General features: G+C 43.4%; 1 protein-coding gene across 5 annotated transcripts in view; it reads right to left on the bottom strand.

Moving 5' to 3' along the window:
- CTNNA1 (catenin alpha 1) overlaps nucleotides 1-21838 on the bottom strand; it is a 113211-nt gene that overhangs the window by 74990 nt on the left and 16383 nt on the right. For all 5 annotated transcript variants that reach the window (XM_065030369.1, XM_065030371.1, XM_065030367.1 and 2 more), the window contains 5 exons: nucleotides 20145-20340; nucleotides 13442-13608; nucleotides 12542-12661; nucleotides 10254-10520; nucleotides 6634-6837 (listed from right to left, as the gene is read on the bottom strand). In XM_065030369.1, the coding sequence (XP_064886441.1) occupies nucleotides 6634-6837; nucleotides 10254-10520; nucleotides 12542-12661; nucleotides 13442-13608; nucleotides 20145-20340 (954 nt within the window). The remainder of the gene's footprint in view (nucleotides 1-6633; nucleotides 6838-10253; nucleotides 10521-12541; nucleotides 12662-13441; nucleotides 13609-20144; nucleotides 20341-21838) is intronic.

The following is a 21838-nucleotide window of genomic DNA, read 5'->3' on the forward strand; positions in this document are numbered from 1 at the left end:
AATTCACATCTACTTCCACAGAAACAGTTGCTTTCATTAAAAGGGCTATGAAAGAGCCTTTTCAAATATATAGATACTTGCTGTAAATAACTTTTACAATTGGGAAAATTCACATGCATTCCTTTCCAAGCTTGGATCCTTGATGGTAATACAAAGCTGTGGATCAACACTATTAATAAGCAAATTCATAATGAAAACCCATCTCCGTTCTGTAAACCACAAGTGTGTCAGGACTAGAAATACCCTTTGCTGGTAGCTCTGAAGACAAAATTATTTCTCCCAAAAGATATTAAACAGATAAGCTAGACACTTTCCTGCCCATTCATTCTCAAGCATCAGAGATGCTCAAAGAAGCTTAGGAAAGAAAAGCAAAATAATGCAATTAAGATGGAGCAAAGAGTACTTGTTTGGAGCAGTACATTTCCACAAGCACACTAAACACAGAAAAGGGGTGCCAAAGAAGCATTTAGCAAGTTATGAGACCACCAAGTCTAAAACCAGAAGTGCTGAGACCTACTTCAGACATCTCAAGAGCCAAAGCAAAGTGGCCAGCAGGCGAGAGCTCCCGCCAGCCGCACAGTGCGATCGCACAGCTGTAAGCGGGATCACAGTCTAACACAGGAAGAAACACAACCCCCACCCCAAACGCACCCACCTATGGCAGGCAACCACTCCAGGCCCAACACAAGATGGAAACTGGGAAAAAAAATCTGCTGCAATAATCTGTGTCTGGAACGGCTGCTCTGAAACCAGTCCCCAATGGTTTTTCTCCATTTGCTGCCAAGCACCTCTAATGCAATCCAGACACTCAAGGACACAGTCAGAATGTTAATATGAAAGCATTAAAATTCCCATTGAAATCGGACCTGTCAAGCTACTTTATGTAACACGATTTATCATTTCCAAATGTAGTAACAAGGGATTTTATTGTACAAGAGCATGTTGTACACAATGGGGCTCTGGGTTCGCATTCCGCACTAGCCAGACTAGAATTTCTGACCAAGCTGATGCCAGTGCGTGTCCGAGTTAGTGGTGTGTGCATGAAAGGGTAGCTGGACGCATTAGAAATTTATGGGGTACAGAACAGACTTAAAAGGAGAGCTCTCTGCACATCTCTGTGCATACTAAATAGACCTGGACACCTCCGATCGCTGCTACAGAATGGCTCTAAAACAGCCCTCGCGGAGAGACGCTGAACTGTCCCCGTCCCTCAGGGCACTTGCATCAAGCAATAAAAATGGACTGTCAAAAGCCTACGGAAGTTTTTCTTTCCAGCCTTACGTGTCACTTGGATAACTGATGTCCTCTGCAAGATCAGCACAGGCAAATTGAGAGCAGACGGAAACTTCTGGTGAAGTTTCAGTGGACAGCCTGCACTTTCTAACCCCCAAATGCCAACTGCAAAACCTCAACCTCAAAAACCACCAGCTCCTATATTTACCATATTTAATCAGCTAACATCAAGTCAAGCTGCCCAAGTTCTGCACTAATAACAGCCATAGAGAGTTCCAGCACAGAGCGAATACCCTGTCACGATTTCAAGTTGTGGATTTTCCACTTAAATTTGAGAACATACTTCTTCTCAGTGAGGGTGGCAGAGCCTGGCCCAGGCTGCCCAGGGGGTTGTGGAGTCTCCTTCTGTGCAGACATTCCAACCCGCCTGGACACCTTCCTGTGTAACCTCATCTGGGTGTTCCTGCTCCATGGGGGGATTGGACTAGATGATCTTTTGAGGTCCCTTCCAATCCCAAACATACTGTGATACTGTGATTTTTGTCCCTGTAGACGCATTTTCTTACCTCTCCATTCTACATACCAGATTCTCAGAAATGCAGACACATTTCAGCTCTATCAGTCCACTGTTACTTTTTCATGCATTCATTTGTAGTTTAGATAACATAACTGCAATGAAGACTACACGCATATATTTAAGGCAGCGTTGACCAGCTCAGTACAGAAGAGCAGAGACCTTGACAAGAACCGTACCTGCTCTCTGCAGCGGGAGAGGTGTCACAGCCGCTGCTGCGCAAAGGAAACACCGGCATAAAGCGGTAGCAGTGTCAAAAAATATTCTGCTTCATACTTTTTATTTGGAACAAACTGCAAGTGGTCAACGTCTACCAACACAAGGTGAGACACAAAGACTGTTTCGGTTGTATTTTGTTACATGGCTGTACTCAGGACCGTAGCTTTCTTACCAGCTCCTTCATGGGCGTACTATTCATCTTGAACATCACTCAAGCAGATGTTTTGTTCTGTCCCCTTCCCCTAAGTCTGGTTTTTATGTCCAACTAAACTCAAATATGCTTTGAAATGTTTTCATTTAATTAATAAAACACACATCAAGAATGCTTGAGTGCAAGAGGTCACACAAAGACCTGGATCTTGCCATCAATTAGTTATATTACAAACTTTGCTACAACTGATGTGGTCAGTTTATTGCACTACATGCAGTTGATTCTGGAATACTCCACTTTTACAACGCTAGTCAGAATCAATAATGATTTTTTTTAAGCCTTCCCATTCTTACTCTGCCATTCAGCTCTAGCAATAAGAATCAAACTTACCCCAAGTAATAAAAAATCAAATGCATATAAACATTAGCGTTTGCTATTTCAATCCAGGAGGGATCTGCAATGCAAGTTTAAAAAGCAAAACTATTTTCTGTTGGAATCGTGAGAAGTGAGCAAAAGCCCTAATGGAAGGCAGCTCTCCCTAAGCGAAGGGGAAGACGAGGGGGAAAAAGCTAACAAGTCAGATGCTACAATTAAGGGATGAACAGCTGGCATTTTAAGGAATGTGGCTCATAAACTAAGAGTCTGGGTAATAAAAAGGCAGATAAAGTTCAGTGGACATAAGTAACAAGTGGTGTACAAGGGAAAGACCATCTAACTTCACATTCAGAAAAACAGGGTCCTGCCACTGTGTCCCAGAAGCCAAATCTCGATGGCAGCCATTTCATCGAGCTGGCACCTCAGTGCTCGGCAGCTACCAGAGAGCAAATCAAGTGTTAGGAACAGTCAGTACAGGAGTAAAGACAAAACCAGATGATACCATGACACTGCCTGAATCCTGAATGCAGATGCAGTTCTGGTCTCCAGATCTCAAAGGGAATCTCAAGATCCAGACACAGCACAGGACGAGGTCACGGAATGTGTCTACACGAGTTTTTTTGGCTCAGTTTTGAAACTCGTCTCCCAGTCGCTGCTGTATGTGCTGTGATTCCCCACTCAGGGTCTTCCTGGGCCACATGAGCTGGATTCTGAGTGAACCTGAACAAGGAGATGGGTCCCACCACAGCCAAGGCCACCTGCCACCAGTTCACAGGACCAGGCTAAACGCAGCTGTGCAAACTTTTGTGAAAAGCAGATAAGCACAGGCAACAAGCCCTAATTCACTCAACAAAGCTCATCCTGTTCCACCATGCTGGTCGGTAACAAGGGCACAGCCAAAGCTCAGAGGAGCTGTTTAATAGCTTGTCTATGGCAGGCACCTGATAAAACTAGGACACCACTCTGGGGAAGACCAAAGTCTCCTATATGATATGGCTCTGAAACAACACAGGTGGCATAGAAAAGGATGAGCAAGGGAACTACTCAGGGTCCTTTCCTAAATGAGATGAAGGAAACATCCAACAGAACAGGCAGGAGGCTATTATGCTTCAAAGCAAAAGGAGATGGTTCTTCACAGAGCACCTAAGCAGGAGAACTCCTTGCTAACAAAGATGACGGATGCTGTAAGTTCACAGGGGTTCAGAAAGAAACAACACAGATTCATTGGGGGAAACAGCCTCAACTTGCACCAGGGAAGGTTCAGATTGGATACTGGGAAAATATTCTTCCCAGAAAGTGCTGATGGGCACTGGAACAGGCTGCCCAGGGCAGTGCTGCAGTCACCATCCCTGGAGGGGTTTAAAAGTTGCATAGACAAGGTTCATAGGGACATGGTTTAGTGCTAGAGTTGGGTTATGACTTGACTCTTCCAACCAGAATGGTTCTATGATTCTATGATTCTGAAGTCCATCCAGAGTCATCAAATGTTACATGCAGTCAGTGACACTAGCTCTGGAAGTATCCTAGCTGCAGACTGTGAGCAGTCAGAGGATACTTTGGGTAAGTAAAATCCCTTGTTACTGTCCTCTGTCTTGCAGGAAGCACTACTGACTGCTGCCAAGACAGGACACTGGCCTGGATGTACAAAATTCAGACTGACCAAGCTGGACTACTCTTGAAAATGGCAAGAAAGGTGTGTGAGATGGAAAAGGAAATAGAACACACACCAGTCTAAGGAAAGGGGATACAAACTTCTGTAACAAAGTACAGAACAAGCAAATCTTCCCCTTCTTTTATGGGCATAGTCACAGGCTTCACCACCACACCCACAGATGCAGCAGGGGTCAGGAGATCCAACAATTCAGTTTTACTGAAAACTGTTATTCAGACTGTTATGCAGACTTACAGAGCTGGGGGACAGGCCCAGAGACACTTTAACTATGGGTTCAAAACACTAAGGGCTTTGAGTTACAAACTAGCTAGGAAACAGTCTTTTCATTGCCAGAGATCTGACAGAGAACCCAAAAGCTAGAGGAAGTCACTAAACCAGAAGGCATTTAAAACTAAAAGGGAATCTGCCTCAAGACATTCCTGTGCTTCAGCCTTTCCAGTGCATTCCTCATCCAATCTTCTCTGATATATAGATAGATACATATAGATATATTTTTTTTTTTTACACTTGGCCAATAAATATCTCTTATTCTAGCACTCACATAGGATTTATGATGCACTGCAAGCGCTGTGTAATTAACAGATTTAATGCCCAATTCATTTCCTTGTTCCAAGGGAGGCTGGAGACAAGCACACCAGGAGATGGCTGGGGCCCATAGCTGTGGGTATTCCATACATATACATGATGTGACATTTCCTCTACCACTCCAGAAAGTCAGCACACCCCTGCTCTTCCTGTAGATGTGTCAAAGCTTTTTCACTGTTTAGATTCCCAACTATTATTCATCCTTCAGCTTCATCACTGAGGGTTTTTTTCCTACCCTCAGTATGGATTTTTACACACCGTCCCACATTTTCACCATAATTTATCAATTGCTTTTTCCACTCCATTTCACTGAATTTCTAATCTCATTTCCCCAACTACACTGTCTACAATCATAACATAGCAGTGACTTTAAAAAATTCAGTATGCTCCACTAATTTCACAATGTGTTAAGAGAGATAACAGAGGGAATACATTCTTTCCATCTCAACGTGATGACTTTAACTTGCATATTGGAGACAAGAGCCCAGAGGAGGAGGAAGAGGAGGAGGACAGCATTCCTGTGAACGGCAGGCACAGCTCTGCACGTGCACACAGGTATTGACTGACTTTCAATGAGACAAATGCCACCAGCTCTTATGTGCAAGACTCACATTTTTAATTAGCATTTGGTGGATATTTTGTTCTGAATCATGACAATAGGGCTTCATCCAATCCAGTAGCACGTTAGTTGAAGGGATTATTACAGATGCGTCATATACCAATAAAACACCGTGCTCTGAAAGCAATGTTAAACGGCACGACTTAGCGGCTTGCTTCCCAGCTGCACTGCTCAGTTCTACAGAATGTCAATGCTGAACACAAGCTACTTTCACAAGCAATTAAGACAGACTACATGAAGTACCTAGCTCAGCCCGCAGGCTACATAAAGCTTGGCTTTCAGTTTTGTTCAATTACTTTGTCCTTGTCTTTGGTAAACAGAAATTCTTGTTTTACTTTACCACACACTGCAGCTGCTCCCCAAATTATACCGACCTTACCTGCACATTCGACCACTTCTACCCTACGCTGAAGCAGCTTTCGTCAAAAGGTTTGAAGGTAAGGTCCAACACAGCAATGTTCCTAAATAAATTCTATTCTCTAAGAAAAGGTTCAGATTAAAACCCACCAGGATAAGAACAAAGAGGCAACAGCAGGGAGAGAAGTCCAACATTATATCATGCTGCCTTCAAACACAGCCACTCATCCGCGTGACATGACACGTACTCCAACCGCAGAAACACTCTCAGGCTTCAAATACCGTGTGCACATTAAATGCCTAAACACTGGAAAAAAATTGCTCAGAGTCCAAGATTTATACAAAACCGTTCTCAGGATTTCTTCCTAAATATTTAACTTTGTACATGACCCCTACTCGAACTGAGTGGTGACAATAACTTGCTTCTGAAAAACACAGAATAGTTAGAATGCCTTTAGCTAAAAAGGGGACACAGTTAAACTTCCCAAGCTTAAACAGAATTAAAGAAGTATTCCTTTTTCCATAAGCCAAGTTACCTTACGTAAGCCGAGGCACAAACACAGACTAAACCCATTTAATTTCTACACAAACCAATACTAACAGTCATAAAATAATAGCAGTGCTGAAGGGTTAACACTTTCTGTTGATAATAGTTGCTTGGAAGACTAGAGATCAATTTTAAGATGATTTAAGTATGTTTGATCCTGGCTCCTGACAAAGCTTTCAGCCTGCTGGTTACTGTTCAAATTCTGTTTGGGAACAGCTTTGAGACACAGCTTTAAGTCCACATTTCACATAATAACACGGAGTTAAAAACCACACAAACTAAACAAACAGAAGATACTCACATTCCCCATGTATTCTGAAAGTAGATCCTGCAAGGCCTGTCGCACCGCATTACACTCGGCAACTATCCGTTCCCGTCGGTCATCACGTGTGCAGGATGAATCAGCCATCAGGGCCGCTCCACTAATGATGCTCTCCAGGCGCTCTTCCAGGGAAGGCCTAAAACGCTCCTCGCTGAAGGTCGATGGATCCACAATAATTTGTTTCTAGGAAAATAACAGTTTCGGAAATTAGTAATCAGACAGAGCAGCGAGTTACTGTTAAGTCACTGAGATGACCGACGTCTACAGCAAACCCCTGATCAGGCATAAAAGGCAAATGCCACATAATTTTGGCACTGAGGATGGTTTTCATGAGTAGTTTTGCAAAATTACTACAAGGTTCCACAGTAGATTACATTGCTAGTCACTCCTTGCACTGCTTTGACAGCTAAACAAAATTTGGCCACAGGAAGCCTCGTTACATGAATGGCAAAAAACGAAGCGTGCCAACACAAATAAGGTTCAAAGTACAGAACTCTTCTTAACTACATGTCAATCCAGACATGCCTTCACTAGTTAACTTGTCAGATATAATTATCCCACCATGAACAAAAAAAAAGAAAAGTCCAAAATTAGCCCTATATATAGTGCTGTGTTTCCTACTTTATGCAGTCTGTCTTCTCCTCACCATCATGCAGGTAAGTACAGCAGGATTCTCAAAAATTCTCAAAGTGAAACATCAACATGGATGTTTCAAACAGCACAGAAATCACGCTCCTCATGGCAGAAAGTATCCCAGGTTTATCTTGAGAGTGTTAGGAAGCACAGCTCACACTGAGAGACTGTGCTGCTTTGACTGAAAATGGGTTCATTTTCTCCATGCAGTTAGAAACCTTTCCTTTTCATAGCTTGCACGCTCAGTATTTAGACTTAGTGTGAGAACAAGATGCAACAGCCCAGCACAGAGTCAATGTTTTAATTGCTCTGGTCTGAGAGCCAAGGACACACCGAGCTCTGCCCACAGGTGTGAGGCAGCAAGGAAGGGGATGGACAGACAGAGCTGGACTGACACCCACTCTGAGCAATGAGTGTTCTGGCCCATTAAGGTCATGCTTCGTATTTAAGGAGAGTCGTGCCCTTCTGGTTTGCTCTTCCGCTATTTCTCTTCTCTTGGCATTTTTTTTGGTCAGAGCCGGGGGAGTTTCGGTCGGGATGTTTAGTTCGGCCTTTTTCCTCTCTTTTCTCTGTCTGGGATCGGCTTTGGGACCAGATGCGGCTTGCTGGGACTGGCTGCTCAGTTGTCGACAGCTTGTGAGGAACTGCTTTCAGTATTTTATATGTATATTTACTAGTAGCGTATTAGTATTTTGTTACTTTATTAAACTGTGTCTATCTCAATCCAAGTTTCTCCCTCCCCTATTGGGGTGGGACGGTGAGTGAGCGGCTGTGTGCTTGTATTGCCTGCTCGGGTTCAACCACCACAGCGACCTGAGGCCGAACCAGCAGTACTGAGGTATCTGCTTTGCAAGAGGCCAATAACACCACCAAGAGAAGTTCACCAGAAGAAGCAGTGCAGTATTTATCACCTTGTGAATATTTTCAAGTGGTTTATTTAAAAAGGTTTGCAATTTATTAAAGGAAAATTAATTGGCCATTTCAAGGTTTGCTGGTTTGTTTAGGGTCTTTGTGGGTTTTCTTCCCACTATGGAGCAGGAGGAGAGGGCGTTGCGTATAAAAGAAGCCCTAAAGTTTATTGAAATGGAAGTTTTCAGAACATGTGCACACTAGCTAACTTCAACATCAATGCCACGACCACTGCTTCTCCCACCAGCCAGCACATCCCGTCTCCTTGCAGGGTAACCACGCAGCCTTCGCAGCAGCATGAGAACATGGCACACACTCTCCAACACGCTCCTCATTTTTCCTGAAATGTTTAGCCATGGGGATAACACGGCTGTTTCAAAAAGATGGGCCCAATTTCAAAGCAGCCATGGTCATCATTTGAAACTCTGCCCGGCCCTTTCAAGCGGTAAGAGTTTCATTCATGGGCAGTTCGTGGTTGCAGAGATACAGTGATTTTAAATTGGGTCCACCTTTTTAAAACACCCTGCTACTGCTTTGAAATTGGGTCCATCTTTTTGAAACACCCTATACAATGGTAGTGTGCTACTACTCCAGAACTGCACCATCAAACCCAGAGATAATCGTTATCTTGTTATCTTCTGGTGGCCATTTAATATTTTACCATCACAGTAAAAACACTGGAGTGTTTGGGGCACGTGTGTGCAAAGTCTCTAATACAAGAGCGCAATAACACTCAGGAAATTAAGTGCAGGGATAACATCTCCCAAGCCCTGAACACATTTGTTTTGTCAGTCTCCTTTGGCAGGAATGCGATGACAAAGCACATGGAGGCCGGCCTGCCGAACAAGCCCTGCTGCTATTACAGAGCCTCACAATGCAGAACAAAAAGCTCCGAACCTCCACACGAACTGCAGTACTCAAAGTCTCCAGCCATATGTATTAGAGAGTTAATATAGTAAAATACGGCCATATATCAGACAGTGCATTAAATGGTTTGAGCCAAGTAGCCAATCCATGAACCTGAACTGAATTGCTTCTTCAATTCCACATCGCCAAGTCAGTCCTTAACGCTGTGTGCTGTGATGGGACCCACGGCCCTCCCACCCACACTGCTCAAACCTGCCACCCCAAGACTTCCGGAGCTGAACATTCAACTGATGGAATTTAAGAAAAGCAGACTTAAAACTGAAATCTTAGTCACAAAGATCAAAACAACCATGCCATCCTCCCGTTGCTCAGGAGATCACACAGAAAGGCTGCGCACCAGGCACTGGGAGAGCTCCAATATAGCCTGGGAAAGGAAACAGGGCTGAGAAAGGAATGGAGGGGAGGAACAAGAGCGGTAAGAGCAAAAAGGAGAAGGTGAGCAATACCTGGCAAAAATGAAAGTATTAAACACCTTTTGAGTGGTGTCTTTGCGATATTAAATAAAGTTTTAGAGGTAAGTTAATGCTAAGGTGTTTAAAATTCAGCGGCTGAATCAGTGGTAGGCACAGAATACTGGCTTCAAAAGGAAAGTGTTCTCAGTAAAAATGCATGGCTGCCCTCAGTACCACGAGAACACGAGATAAAGAATGACAGATCAGTACAACATCACCACGGAATGACTTCATTCCCAACCAAAGATCATATTCAACTTCCCACTTCATGTGCCTCTCGGTAGGTAGGTTGGGCAATTCCAAATACATTATTCACTTTTAATAAGTCATCTCTGTCACCTACAAGAATACATTACATAAATATATTATAAAATAATCGATTTCAAATAAACCAAGGGCTTACATCTAATGTAGCAGTAGGCTAACTACTATTTCAGAGCTAGTTTAACTCGACAGCCTTCAATCACCAAGAACCACATATATAACTTTCTTTTTTCATACTGGGATTGATAGAATATAACCTTTTAAAAAAGAAAAGCCTACTTTACCCAAGACTTCCTGTATTTCAGTAGAAAACAATCTCTCAGGCAATATAAATACAAGCAAGCTGCTGCTAATAAACTAACACAACAGTTGGAGTTACCACTTTTTTTTTTACATCAAGAGTTCAAAACTCACATCGAAGTTGTTGAGAGCATAGGCCAGCTCTCCCCCTCCGCCCTGCTGCTGGGCAGCGTCGTCCGACGCCGTCGCCTGAGCCGCGTTGGAGATGCCGGTGACCGCCTGCTGAAGCTGCTTGTAGATCAAGTCCCTGTTGGCTTTGTAGGCAGCAACATCGGGGTGCTGCAGGCAGGCCTGCGACGCCGTGTACAGAATGGGAACGTTCTTCTGCAGGATTCCTCTGGCTGCTGCCATTTGATCACGGTGACCCACATCTTTCAATTCCTATTAGGAAAATTAAAGGACAAAAAAGGCATTTGAGAACGTATCCCACATTTAACATCCATTCATTGTCTCCCCGCATCTTCAAAATACAGGCAGGTTCTTTGCCTAATATGCTCAAATCTAACTACCTTCTGATTGAATATCCCTGTTCTTAAGGGCTCAATTTCAAGAAACAAAAGGCTCATAAACACACAAAAAAAAACCCTGTAGGGCAATTCCCAACACCACAATTCAAAACACGAGGTTGGATTTTTGCTCCTCTCCACAGTACAGGAGCATCATTTTGAAGGCTGGCAACACCAGTAAATCAGGAGGACACCGGTTGCGAGTACACAATTTTTCTCCCCATTCCTTCCAGTTTACACTATAGCTAAAAATCACAAAGAAACCCAAAACCTCAAAACAGAACACCCTACATTTTTAGATAAAAATAACATTAGCTGGGTTCTTAAGTTAACTATCAAACAAGACGCTTCCCATGCAATCTTGTCTTGCACTTGCACATGAGAAGAAAGATCTTCTTGAATTTAAACTCAAAGACTCACAACCAGAATGTTTTCTTTAATCATACCTAGAAGACGGAGTTCACTCTCCTCAAGAGACTCAGGTACTTAATTTTAGAAGAGCAAGTATATCATCTCATTCAACTTCTTGTTCATCTCCAATGAGACAAAAATCAATCCAAAGACTGTAATTACTGCTAATTTAAGATTAGTGAGCAAGTCCATATGTCTTTTCCCAAACTCTCACTGCTGCAATTCTCTAAAGCACCATCACCTCTGTTTAGGAACGGAAGCACTATGATGAGAGAAAGCTGCTGAGTCCAGCACGAGCAGTCAGTTTATAAAGGGAAGAACCACCACAGTTATTAGCAGTATTGTAATTTTAACGTTATCTCTTAAATCTAACAAAGAGGCGATGAAAATAAAGAAGAGAACTGCCTTACTGAGAGAAGGCAAAAAAAACATTGACAGACTCTTCAAAATGAATGTGTTCTATGCGACCTCTGCAAGACGCACACCAAGCAGGCAAGGCGCTGCAAGCAGGCTCAGAGATTTACAGATTTAATGCAATCACTTCCCACAGCGTGGAACACTCCATCACAAAGCAGTTTAAGAACATTTATTGCATTGCCATCACAACCCTACTCCCATTTACTGCAATCAGATTGTAGATCCATAACCAACTGACAATCCATTTTAGACTGTAACCGGTTTATTTTCAAAGATGAATCTGTGCAAAAAACCCAACCAGTGTCAGAGGTGCATAAGGAGTCCTGGTTTGTATGCATCAGCAGAACAAACACACACAAAATGCTCTACAAGAATTATGCTATTTCTGATAAATGGGACTGCCCACGCCTCCGCTTGCTTTTGAAAACTTACCTACACAGTGAGTCACAACAGTGCTGTTGAACAAAACCGATTTCACACGCAATTTAAAGTTAAGCACAACTTATCCAAACACAGAACATAAACATAACAAACAGGGTTTTAAACTCCTTCTCAAATGGGCATTTCAGGGCAAGACTAACCAGCATCCCCACTCACTTTCTTGGAAAGAGTTATTAATTCTGTGCCCAGCCGTGACTTGTGCTCCCTGTTTAAATGGGCACGTGAGCCGCACAGGCAGGGTGGTCTGGTGGTGATGGCACCAGGCGCCGAGTCACAGCTCAATTCTCTTTCCTTACCCACACCTGCACTGCTTCAGAACAGGAACTGCAAGTCTTCGGAAGCAGCATTTCATTAAGGTACTAATGGATTAAAGTAAATAAATGCTACCAGAACAAATTCTGTCAGAAGCAGTACACAACAGCTGAGCAGGCTTTCTGCGTACCAGGCAAGCTCAGATTTCCTGAACACAGCAGAGTGCAGCACAAAGTACTCAACAATAAAAATAAAGGAAGGAAAAAAAAAAGGCATTAGCAGCAAGAAGTACTGCCCAGGAGCAGCAAGGCTGACTTATTTTAAAAGAGAAAAAGAACAAATTATATACGGAAGAGAGAGCTACCGTCACCATACCTGTTGTCTCTTGGCTGCCATTATGTTAAGCTTATCCACTTCTGGTTTCAGAGCTTTGTACTGGATACCCAAATCCTGCTCCGTGCCAGCATTTCTTAGTTTCAAGATACCTTCTTCCACCTGAAAGAATATACATGCACATATTTTTCCGAGTAATACAGTCCACAGTCCAGGAAGTAATTCAGAATGTACTTCAGAGCAGACAGAGGAAGCAATCATCCTCTGCCCCCTTTTATTTTTTGGAGAGAGATACTTCAAAGGTTAATAGTACTCCAGGCTTTGCTACTACTCCATAGTCAGCAGCTACCAGAGATGGTCGAGTACACACATTTGAAAGAGTATGAAGGAGCCCAGGGCCACGGCAAAGCTGTGGCAGGGGACAAAGGGCACAAGGCGAGTCCCCAAAGCCCTGTCACTAAACAGGCCCAGGATCAACTCTCATGTCATTTCAAATTCTATACAAACCACCCACCTTCTTGCTCATGGGAAGAAAAGGCTTCCTCAGGTATTCCGTACTCATTTTATTTAGACTACAAAAGCTGCCTATCCCTAGTAGCTACATGGGAGTACTGGTTATAAGCAAGCCAAATTATTTCTTTAAGATGAAAAAAGCTGTTTATCACCTGCAGTTGCAAACTATAGTGCATTTAGTTTCAATATTAAAAGTTTAGAATAAAGTGCATCACGGTGTCAAAAGCTACTGACAATGAGTATAAAAACAAGTGACAAACATCCATGGCACACATTTTGCTAGGAGGGAAATCCCTAAAAACCTTGCTGCTCCAGAAGCGAACCGCTCAAAGTGCACACACCAGGGTCAGCACACGCGCAGGAAACAAAGCCGCTTGATGGGGCATGCCCGGCACAGCAGAGCGAACGCCAGCAAGGAACCACACTTACCACTTTGAGTTGAACGAGCAGCTTGTAGACATCTGCCATGTCAGCCAGAATCAGCAGGCGGGTGACGGCGGAGAGGAGGGCGCGCGCCGCCCGCACCATGTTCCCCCGCTTGACGGAGGAGCAGGGGTCATCTGCGAACTCCCCCGAAGCGCTCTTCATCAAGTCACCTGCACCAGGGGAGCAGATGGGCCAACTTCAACATCACACAGCATTTCAGGGGCTCTAAGGATCCCTGGGCAAGCCAAGCTACGTCTTGGAAACAAAACGGATTGGCTTAAATACAGCCACCAATTAAGATTACATGTAGCTACCTGTAAGTATGGTTACCACATGGTACCAGGGTAGAGGGGCTTGTACAGGGACGAAAGGCTGGGAAATAACACTTTGGTCCTTATTTCCAATTGTACAGATGTTTTAACACATCAGAATCCCCTGGAGAGGCAAATTCAGCATGCCTTCTCTGTTACCTGCAGGACTGCAGTTACTTCACAAACTACAATGCTTTCAAAGCCGAAGCAAAAGCTTTGTTTTGTGTGCGTGTAGGAGCTCAGCGAAAAGCGGCAGAAAGCACTGCACACACAGAGGAAATGGCACAGCTCATGGGACTGTAAACAACTCGGAGCGATGACCTGCCTGGATATGCCCTGGTTCGCATTCAAAGCAAGGCACCCCTTAGTAAAACGCTTCAACGTTTCATAGCCTGTGGGTCTGCATCTGGTGCAGGAGGAAAGAGTTTGGGTTTCAGATGGTAACAATGCAATTGGTTAACTATGAAAAGCAAAGGCCACTTTGCACAGCTAGAGAAATTCCTCCAGAAGGCATTCAGAAAGCATAAAAGTAACGTCTGCATATAGTTAGAGGAGTAAATTCTGGATTTCTCCCCCCTCTTTCTGGGGCAGCATTTTGCTTCCAGTATCACAGTTCCTACACAGCAGTAAGTGTTGGAATCCACATTATTATTCTTGGATCTCTCTGCATTTCAGAAACATTTGGTTAACAGCTAGGATTTGGTTTAGAAAACGCCGGGTACTCAAGGCCACAGCTCCACGGGCAGCTGGAGATGAGCAGAAAGCAGGCGAACTGTGCTGGAACACACTGCTGAGTCAGGGGCTCCCCACACCTGTGTCAAAGTGTCCATACGGCCAAACACCAGGATAAAAATAACACGTCTCAGATAAGAACAGAACAAGTGAAAGCTGACGGGGACTCCCACTGAGCCCACTACCTAATGGGGCTGGGCAAGATTTGCACAGCAACCTCAGGAGGAGGCAGCAGCAGCATCATCCTGCTCCCCCACCAGGCCAGCAGGACAGTGGGCCCCAGTACAGGAAGTGCTGCCATTTTATTTTAACAACTTTTTTTTTTAAACTACTACTTTAGTTACTCAAAGACACCCACACCTGGAAACCCGGGGGTGAACTGTCCGCATACTTACCATTAAACAACTCACATCTTGCCCTGGAAGAGTTTCTAACAGCCAGACACTTGACACCTTCATAGCTAAATAGAGCCCCAACGCAGCTGCCAGCCTGTCCAAGCAACTACATCCAGACACTATTTTGTTCAAATGCGCCCTCCTGTGTAACACCCTTCCATCATCTTAAATAATACGACAAACAGCGGCATACAACATGAAGATAAAAAAGTATGCTACTTCAGTGCTATGCCATATGAAAAAAGCTTCTGCCCAAACACGGGCCAGCTATAAATAGCAATCTGAAGGTCTCCTTTACCCAACCTTGAGGAACAACTCGTTATTTTAACAAGTGTTACGAGCCTCACATTCCAGAGAGGTGAAAAACTGCAACCAGCCAGGAGATTGTAAAATCCCTATGTAGCTAACATGCCTCTGTCTTTATTCCTTCTGGAACAGGGTAATAACAGTGGAATTAACGTCAGCACCACAAGTATGGAAACTAGTAACAATCTCAGGATCTAAGGATATATGGCAGAACCAAAGTTCACTACAAATATTTCCCCCCTTATTTACTTATATGTCAAATTCCCACATTTCCAACTCCCAAAGACAAGAACGCTGTCTTCATTTCTTTCTTATTTAAAACAACTTAGAGAGGTGGCCACTCACTTCATCCAAATCTCAGAAATTGCCAACAACTTTAAAAACCAAAGTTATCCTCTATCCATCTCTTCAGTTGCAACCTTACAAGCCAGTCCTGAAATAACATGCTATTCCTTTTCATTTTAACAAGAGACTTGAAAAGATTTAGCAAGTTTCAAACAGCTTGTCAAGGTGTCAAGAGACAACGAGCTTCCCAGAACTAAAAGAAGATGGTATTTAAAGTTGTTGCATATATTTATTTTTTCTGCAAACTAAGGAAAGCTGGCTTTCAGACTTCTGTTACAAAGACAAAGCAACATGAGGCAGCTATTTGAAGTAGATTGAAAGGGTAAGGGGGAACTCTGCCCTGGCCTGAGTGTGCAGTTACTGCAGTATGTGTGCACATTAACAGTTCCAATTGGATCCAGCATTATCTTCTCATTTTTGAATTTGAACCAGAGGTAACACAGCAAGTTTGAAAGCAGGATTTCAAGAGTTAAAATAAATACACTTGAGAGTCAGACCATGACACTCAGATGGTACAAATTCTTATGAGTAATCTGTTTTTCCAATATAACCTTAGATTTTCACCAGATACTACAAGGGAAAGATAATAAAACAGAGGCGAGAAAAGAGCAGGCAACAGTAGCCATACTACGATCTTGTCAATAAAGTACTAAGAATTCAATTAAATCTAATGGAACAAAGCCCATTTCAGAAATAGCCAGAGTTGAGTCCATCAAAAGACACCCCCCATTCTCCAGCCTCCCCGCATGCCCACAGGCTCCAGCAGCACTTTGTGACAGCGTCATTCACCCTCCTGGGCAGCACGGTGCGCAATGCCCTCGATAGAGAGGCCTCGCTTCACACCAGCGCTGACAGACAGGAGAGCGGCAGCACGGACAGGCCAGACCCAGGACACACACCAGCACCAAGGCTCTTCTTCCAAGTTAGAAATTTGTGCCTGCATACCACCCCGGACCCTTCAGCACTTCCCAGCCACAGCCCATCCCCAGGCAGCTTTGCCAGCAGTGTTAGAAATACAGAGCGTGCCGTTAGGCCGTACCCTGCCTGCTCATCACACCTGCTCACGGTTCCCTAGAAGGTGTCGGTGCCCCATCAAATGAAGGCAAGCATGAAATCAGAGTTTTAAGACTCTACTGTTCCAGATGCTGAAGTCCTATCTTACCATCAATGCCACCTTCAGTGTCTACCATGAGTATCACAACACACTGTTCTTGCTTTTACTATGAAGGACAAGGCCCCACATCTCATTCTGCCATATCAACATGGGAGTTGATACTTACAGCAACAAAAGCTTCTCTTAATCCCTTGTCTTCAGTTTAAACCCATACAGTGCCTTCAACACTCCTCGTATGGTTTGCCAAGAGCCATCTCCGAGCTCCCTGAGGTTGTGGCTTCTCAAAGGTCTCAAGTCCTTGGCTGGAACATTACATCTAATACAAGTGGTACACTCCTAAAAAGCTTTTCTTGTGAGGAAAGAACTGAAAACTTTTTGCAACTTCCAAGAAATTAAGTTAACTGGTCAAAGTAGAATTTCAAAGCTGAGTTTTCCAAGAAGAGTTAAGTGTTAAAGTTATTTCACAGCTGGCCTCCTCCTGCTCCCTGGAAATCCTTAAGCCATGTATCTTGTGTGAAGTACAGTTGGAAAAAAAGAGTTTTACCCTTACATAATTCACCTCACTGTTCAGAAAGCTTCACTCCGAAACACAGGGCAGAAACACACCACAATGAATCACTATGTCCACTCCCCTGCATTTGCAACCACAAAACACAATCAGAGGATTCACAAGACTATTCATCCACCCTCTTGCTTAAAACCCTACCACATGCTTAAGGGTTTTAAATTCAAGTTTTAATTTTTGGTCCTTTATGTAAAATCACTATAGGAAGAAACACAACAGTAAGAGCACAGTTAATACCCGGGATCCTCGCACTAGCATACAGATATATAAAGGAAATAAATACAAATAGCCTGGTCAGCCTGACCCAAAATAAATTACCTTCTTGATCGCAGTTTGCAACCCATAAGAAACTGGTTCAGCTCCAAACCGCCTCCCAAGAGCGCCAGAAGAGCTGGCATGTCACCGTACCATCAGTCCTCAGAGCTTCATAGGGAGATAAAACCCTACAAAGCACTTACAGTGGGGGAGTCAGACTGGGCAAGACCGATATTGCTCCTTCTATTATCTACGAAACTCCACGGGCAGAAATTAATGTAACAAATGCTGTAAGGATGCTGAAATCCGAGATGTTAACATCAGACGTTTCCCCAGTAATAAGTCTTTCCTGTAACCACAGCAGGATCTATTCTGAAAAACACTGTGGTTCTTTGACTCCACTATTCTCTTCAAAATTTTATTTTAAGAAGTTTCACTAGTTTTAAAGAAGTCAAAAGTCCAAAGTTTTAAAGGGCCAGGAATCTTGCTTTAGGATATTTCATGAACTTGCTTAATATTTAAAGTGAGTTGTAATTTATTCTTCCATTGTAAAAATCAGGAAGACTTTGAAGATCCACTTCTGCTGATTTAGTATGTAGCTACACTATCATTCATTCTAAGTAGCTCTTCTCACTTCTTTGTTTTTACCCCCAACAAATGGGATTTCATGAACACGCGTGCTCGCTACAATCATGTACCCTCTCCATCTTCTTCTTGCCAAGCTAAAAAAAAATGCTTTAATTTTCTCTGATGAGACAAGTTATCTATTGTCCTAATCATCTTCATAACCTCTGTCTATATTCATTCATCTTTTTTATTATGGTAACTAAACCTCTCCCTACTCTAAATACAGGCATTATTAATCCTATTTTCCTGTCTTCTGCTGAAGATAAATTGTGCTACACTTCTCTAATCCCACTGCTACCGTCAGACATGCAGATGCTGTCAGTTCATGATCACCCCAGTGCTGAACAAGACACCCAGACTCTCCTCTCCACTTTTGCCCCCATTGCAAGAGGCAGATAAAGGCACCAAGTTTTGCTAAGCACGCACACACTTCATACTGAATTTTCCCAGTTTCTCCAGTTCATGAATTCGACTGGTATACCACAATATTGGGAACACTTCTGAAGTGCACAGACTGTATATAAACATGTACACTGAGAGTTCATATCTCCTTGCTGTCATTAACACTGCTGAGAACCGCAATCCTTCCCTGGGCACCAGCACCAGTAAGCCTTCCCTCTGTTATGTCTTATTCTTCACCATTTGCTTCTAATTTCCTCAAAGGTTGGTTTGGTTTTTAATGTCTTTACCAAGAGCTGCTCTGCTAAACCTGGCCAAACACTGGCACCATGCCAGGGCGCAGGTTTTCATCCCTGCTCGGCCAGCCCTGCGTGACTGTCCCCACGGAGCAGTGGGCACTACTCAAGTCTAATCCTCACCCACCCAGCTTCAGAAAACAGACCCAGCTCTCTCTGCACTGCATTTTGCACCAGCTGCAAACAGTAAAAAGGGAGGAAGAAGTGAAACAACACTAGGGTGAGAAGTTATTTCACTCCAGCACCTCTCAACTCTGAACTCCACCTCCTCCGTCAAAGACCAACAGAGTAGGCAGGCTTTGCCACCTACTCCATGTAGTCTCAAAATCAAGCAGGGGCCAAGGAACGAGTGAAAGGCTCATTCTGAAGGTTTTAGTCTCAGTCTCCCCTTCCTACCAGCTTCTCGCTGTAATGTGCAACTACAAACAGGGTTAGTGGAGCTCCTCAATCCCGAGGACTGAGTACAATACAGCTCCCTCGCTCCCGAATATCACAGAGTCACTTGAAGGTACTCACGGCTGAGCTCTGACTCTCCATTCTGAGCAGCAATCAAGCGAGCACAAAAATTAAAGTCTTCAAGACAAAGGGGTCTGTTTTGCTGTTGTTTGTTGTTGTTAAATTAAGCCAACTCAATTAGCCCCTTATATTGCAGCTTTCTTATGTTGATCTTTCTTTGGTCTGTCAACCAGGCTCATCCAGAACTTAGAACTATATTCAACTAATATTTCATCACTGTGGAGCTTCAGCTACAAACAAGTAATTAATGCTAATGAGTTTTCCTTTTTCTTTTTTTTCCAGCAGCAGCCACCACAATTAATACCAGTTGACTGGGTTTCACTGAAGCATAGAAAAAGCTCATGACTGGAAGAATGATAAATGATTTATGAGCAACAATATTTACTAGTGCATATTTTAGAGTGAGCCAGCTCCACAGGCTTTTCTTGCAGGTCTTCTCTAAGAAAGTAAAAAAGAAAATGATAAAAATCAACACTAGACGTGGGGGAGGAAGCCTGGAATACTGAATCAAGGTCCTCGCATTCTGTTTGTTGCTGTTTACATTTTGCATATTTGAGACACCCGGCTCCGTCAAGTCAACACTCAGCTCTTCCTCCTACAATGCTGTTTAGAATACATTCAAATATTGAAGAAGTTATTGACATATTTGATACACAGTTCCAGAACATTCACAGGCAGGGGGGAGTTTAGTTTTTAGCCTAAACCGAGTTTTAAATGCTCATCAAAGAACTACCCCTTCTGCTTCTCAATCTCTACTTGGGACAAGCAACTTTCAGATCTACCCCATTCATATGATTCCTCAAGGAAGCCGTAGTTTCACCAGCTACCACTCACACAGCTCTTACCTTGCTTGCGAACATCCTCCACAGCCGCCACCAGCTCCTCTTTCAGGAACTGGCTCTCTTTTGCAATTTTGTCTCCTTTCTCCAGGAAATTCTCTGTTGCTTGTTCAACGGAAGCAGCCAAAACATGGGCCTTTTTAGAACGCCCTCGCTTTTTATTAGAGGGGCCCTTGTTGCTAGTGTTAACCAGTGTTGTTACCTAAAGGCATAGATGAAGAAAATTAGAAAAAAATACATACATTAGGAGTTTATCAACTTGACAGCAAGGCCACATGTATTTCTTCCTAGACAGCCTACCGCTAACACCTGTGCTGTTGCCAGCTCCAAAGGTTAAACTCACAAACAAGTGTTTTTCATGTCTCTTTAAACATTACCGTGCTCCTTGGTTCCTTAGACAAGCATTATAAATTCAGCTAAACTGCTTAGAGATTTTTCTTATCAGCAGCAGACCTGAAAATTTGATTTTAAGACTTGAGATCTACTTGTATTTTTGATAAACGGCAATCTCAGTAACAGGCCAGAGCTGTTTGGCACCACATAAAAAGAAAGCAAGTTGGGGATAATTAGTTTGGGACAGCTCTCCGGGCATAAAAGACCCCAGACAAGGCTGAAGCCATTATCTACACAAATCGAACAGCACAGTATCTTTCAGTCCAAAACAGTGCTACAGCCGATGGACTGAATGCAGAGCAAAGGACTTCCTAGAGCTCATCATTTCCCTAAAACAACCACACCGAACCCTCCCAATCCTCCTGCAGTCAATAAACATTGCCAAGTTTGATGTTTCAGCCCGAAAGCCTGCTAGGAGCTGGTCACCAGTGGCCAGATGACCCCTGGGTTCTCTGTGAGCTCAGGATTGGGATCTGTCCCCTCCAGTCAAACACACAGAGATGTCACAAAAGCCATGTGAGCTTTTCTCTTTGTCCCCCTTTTATTTCCTCCCCATCTTTTTTGTTATGTCTACGAAAATGCACACAGAGGTACTTCAGAGGGACATTAAATTACAACACTAAAAATATTACTACTCTGGAAAGCCCAAGGGCTGCTGAAATAAAGGTCCTCAGAGCTGAATCCATCTTCTCAGCAGGTTGACTGAGAGGAAAAGCCGCCAGCTGGGAATACCGCTGTCGGTTAACGGGGAGCATTTGTGTGGGGTAGTCTCAGTTCATCACATACTACAATTTCCAACAAGACAACTTACTCTGCTCTCCTCTCTGTATTTTGCTAGTCGCATCATTCACAAAATCTGGGACTGCCAGGACAGCCTATTGTGCTGCTTGAGGAATACGTTACAGACACTGCCCTTGGACCAAAAGGTCCTGTAAACATGTTTGCTCAGTTAAGTTTGCCAAATGAGGACAATTTCTCTTAAGAAAAGACTCCATCACTAGCTCTGGCTAAAAAGCAATACAGTAGATTATCCAACTGCCCATCTGAATATCTGGAAGGCATAGGTGGCAGGTATGGACAGCAGCCTGGCAATTAAAAGGATGTTAACACTGGAAACACAACTTGATAATTGGAGTTTGTGCTTAGCAGGAGTTGTGTCCAGTTCATACTGTCACTTTTAAAATTTCATATTTCAGGAAAACAATGGTAAAGAAGATGCATAAACTGTCTCCAGGGCATCTTCTCTTCCAGACCTCCATGAAAGCGTCTTCCAAAAATCTTCAAAAAGCTCCATACACATAGCTTAC

Source organism: Columba livia, chromosome 14 (genome assembly GCF_036013475.1).
Source record: "Columba livia isolate bColLiv1 breed racing homer chromosome 14, bColLiv1.pat.W.v2, whole genome shotgun sequence".
NCBI classification, from domain to species: domain Eukaryota; kingdom Metazoa; phylum Chordata; class Aves; order Columbiformes; family Columbidae; genus Columba; species Columba livia.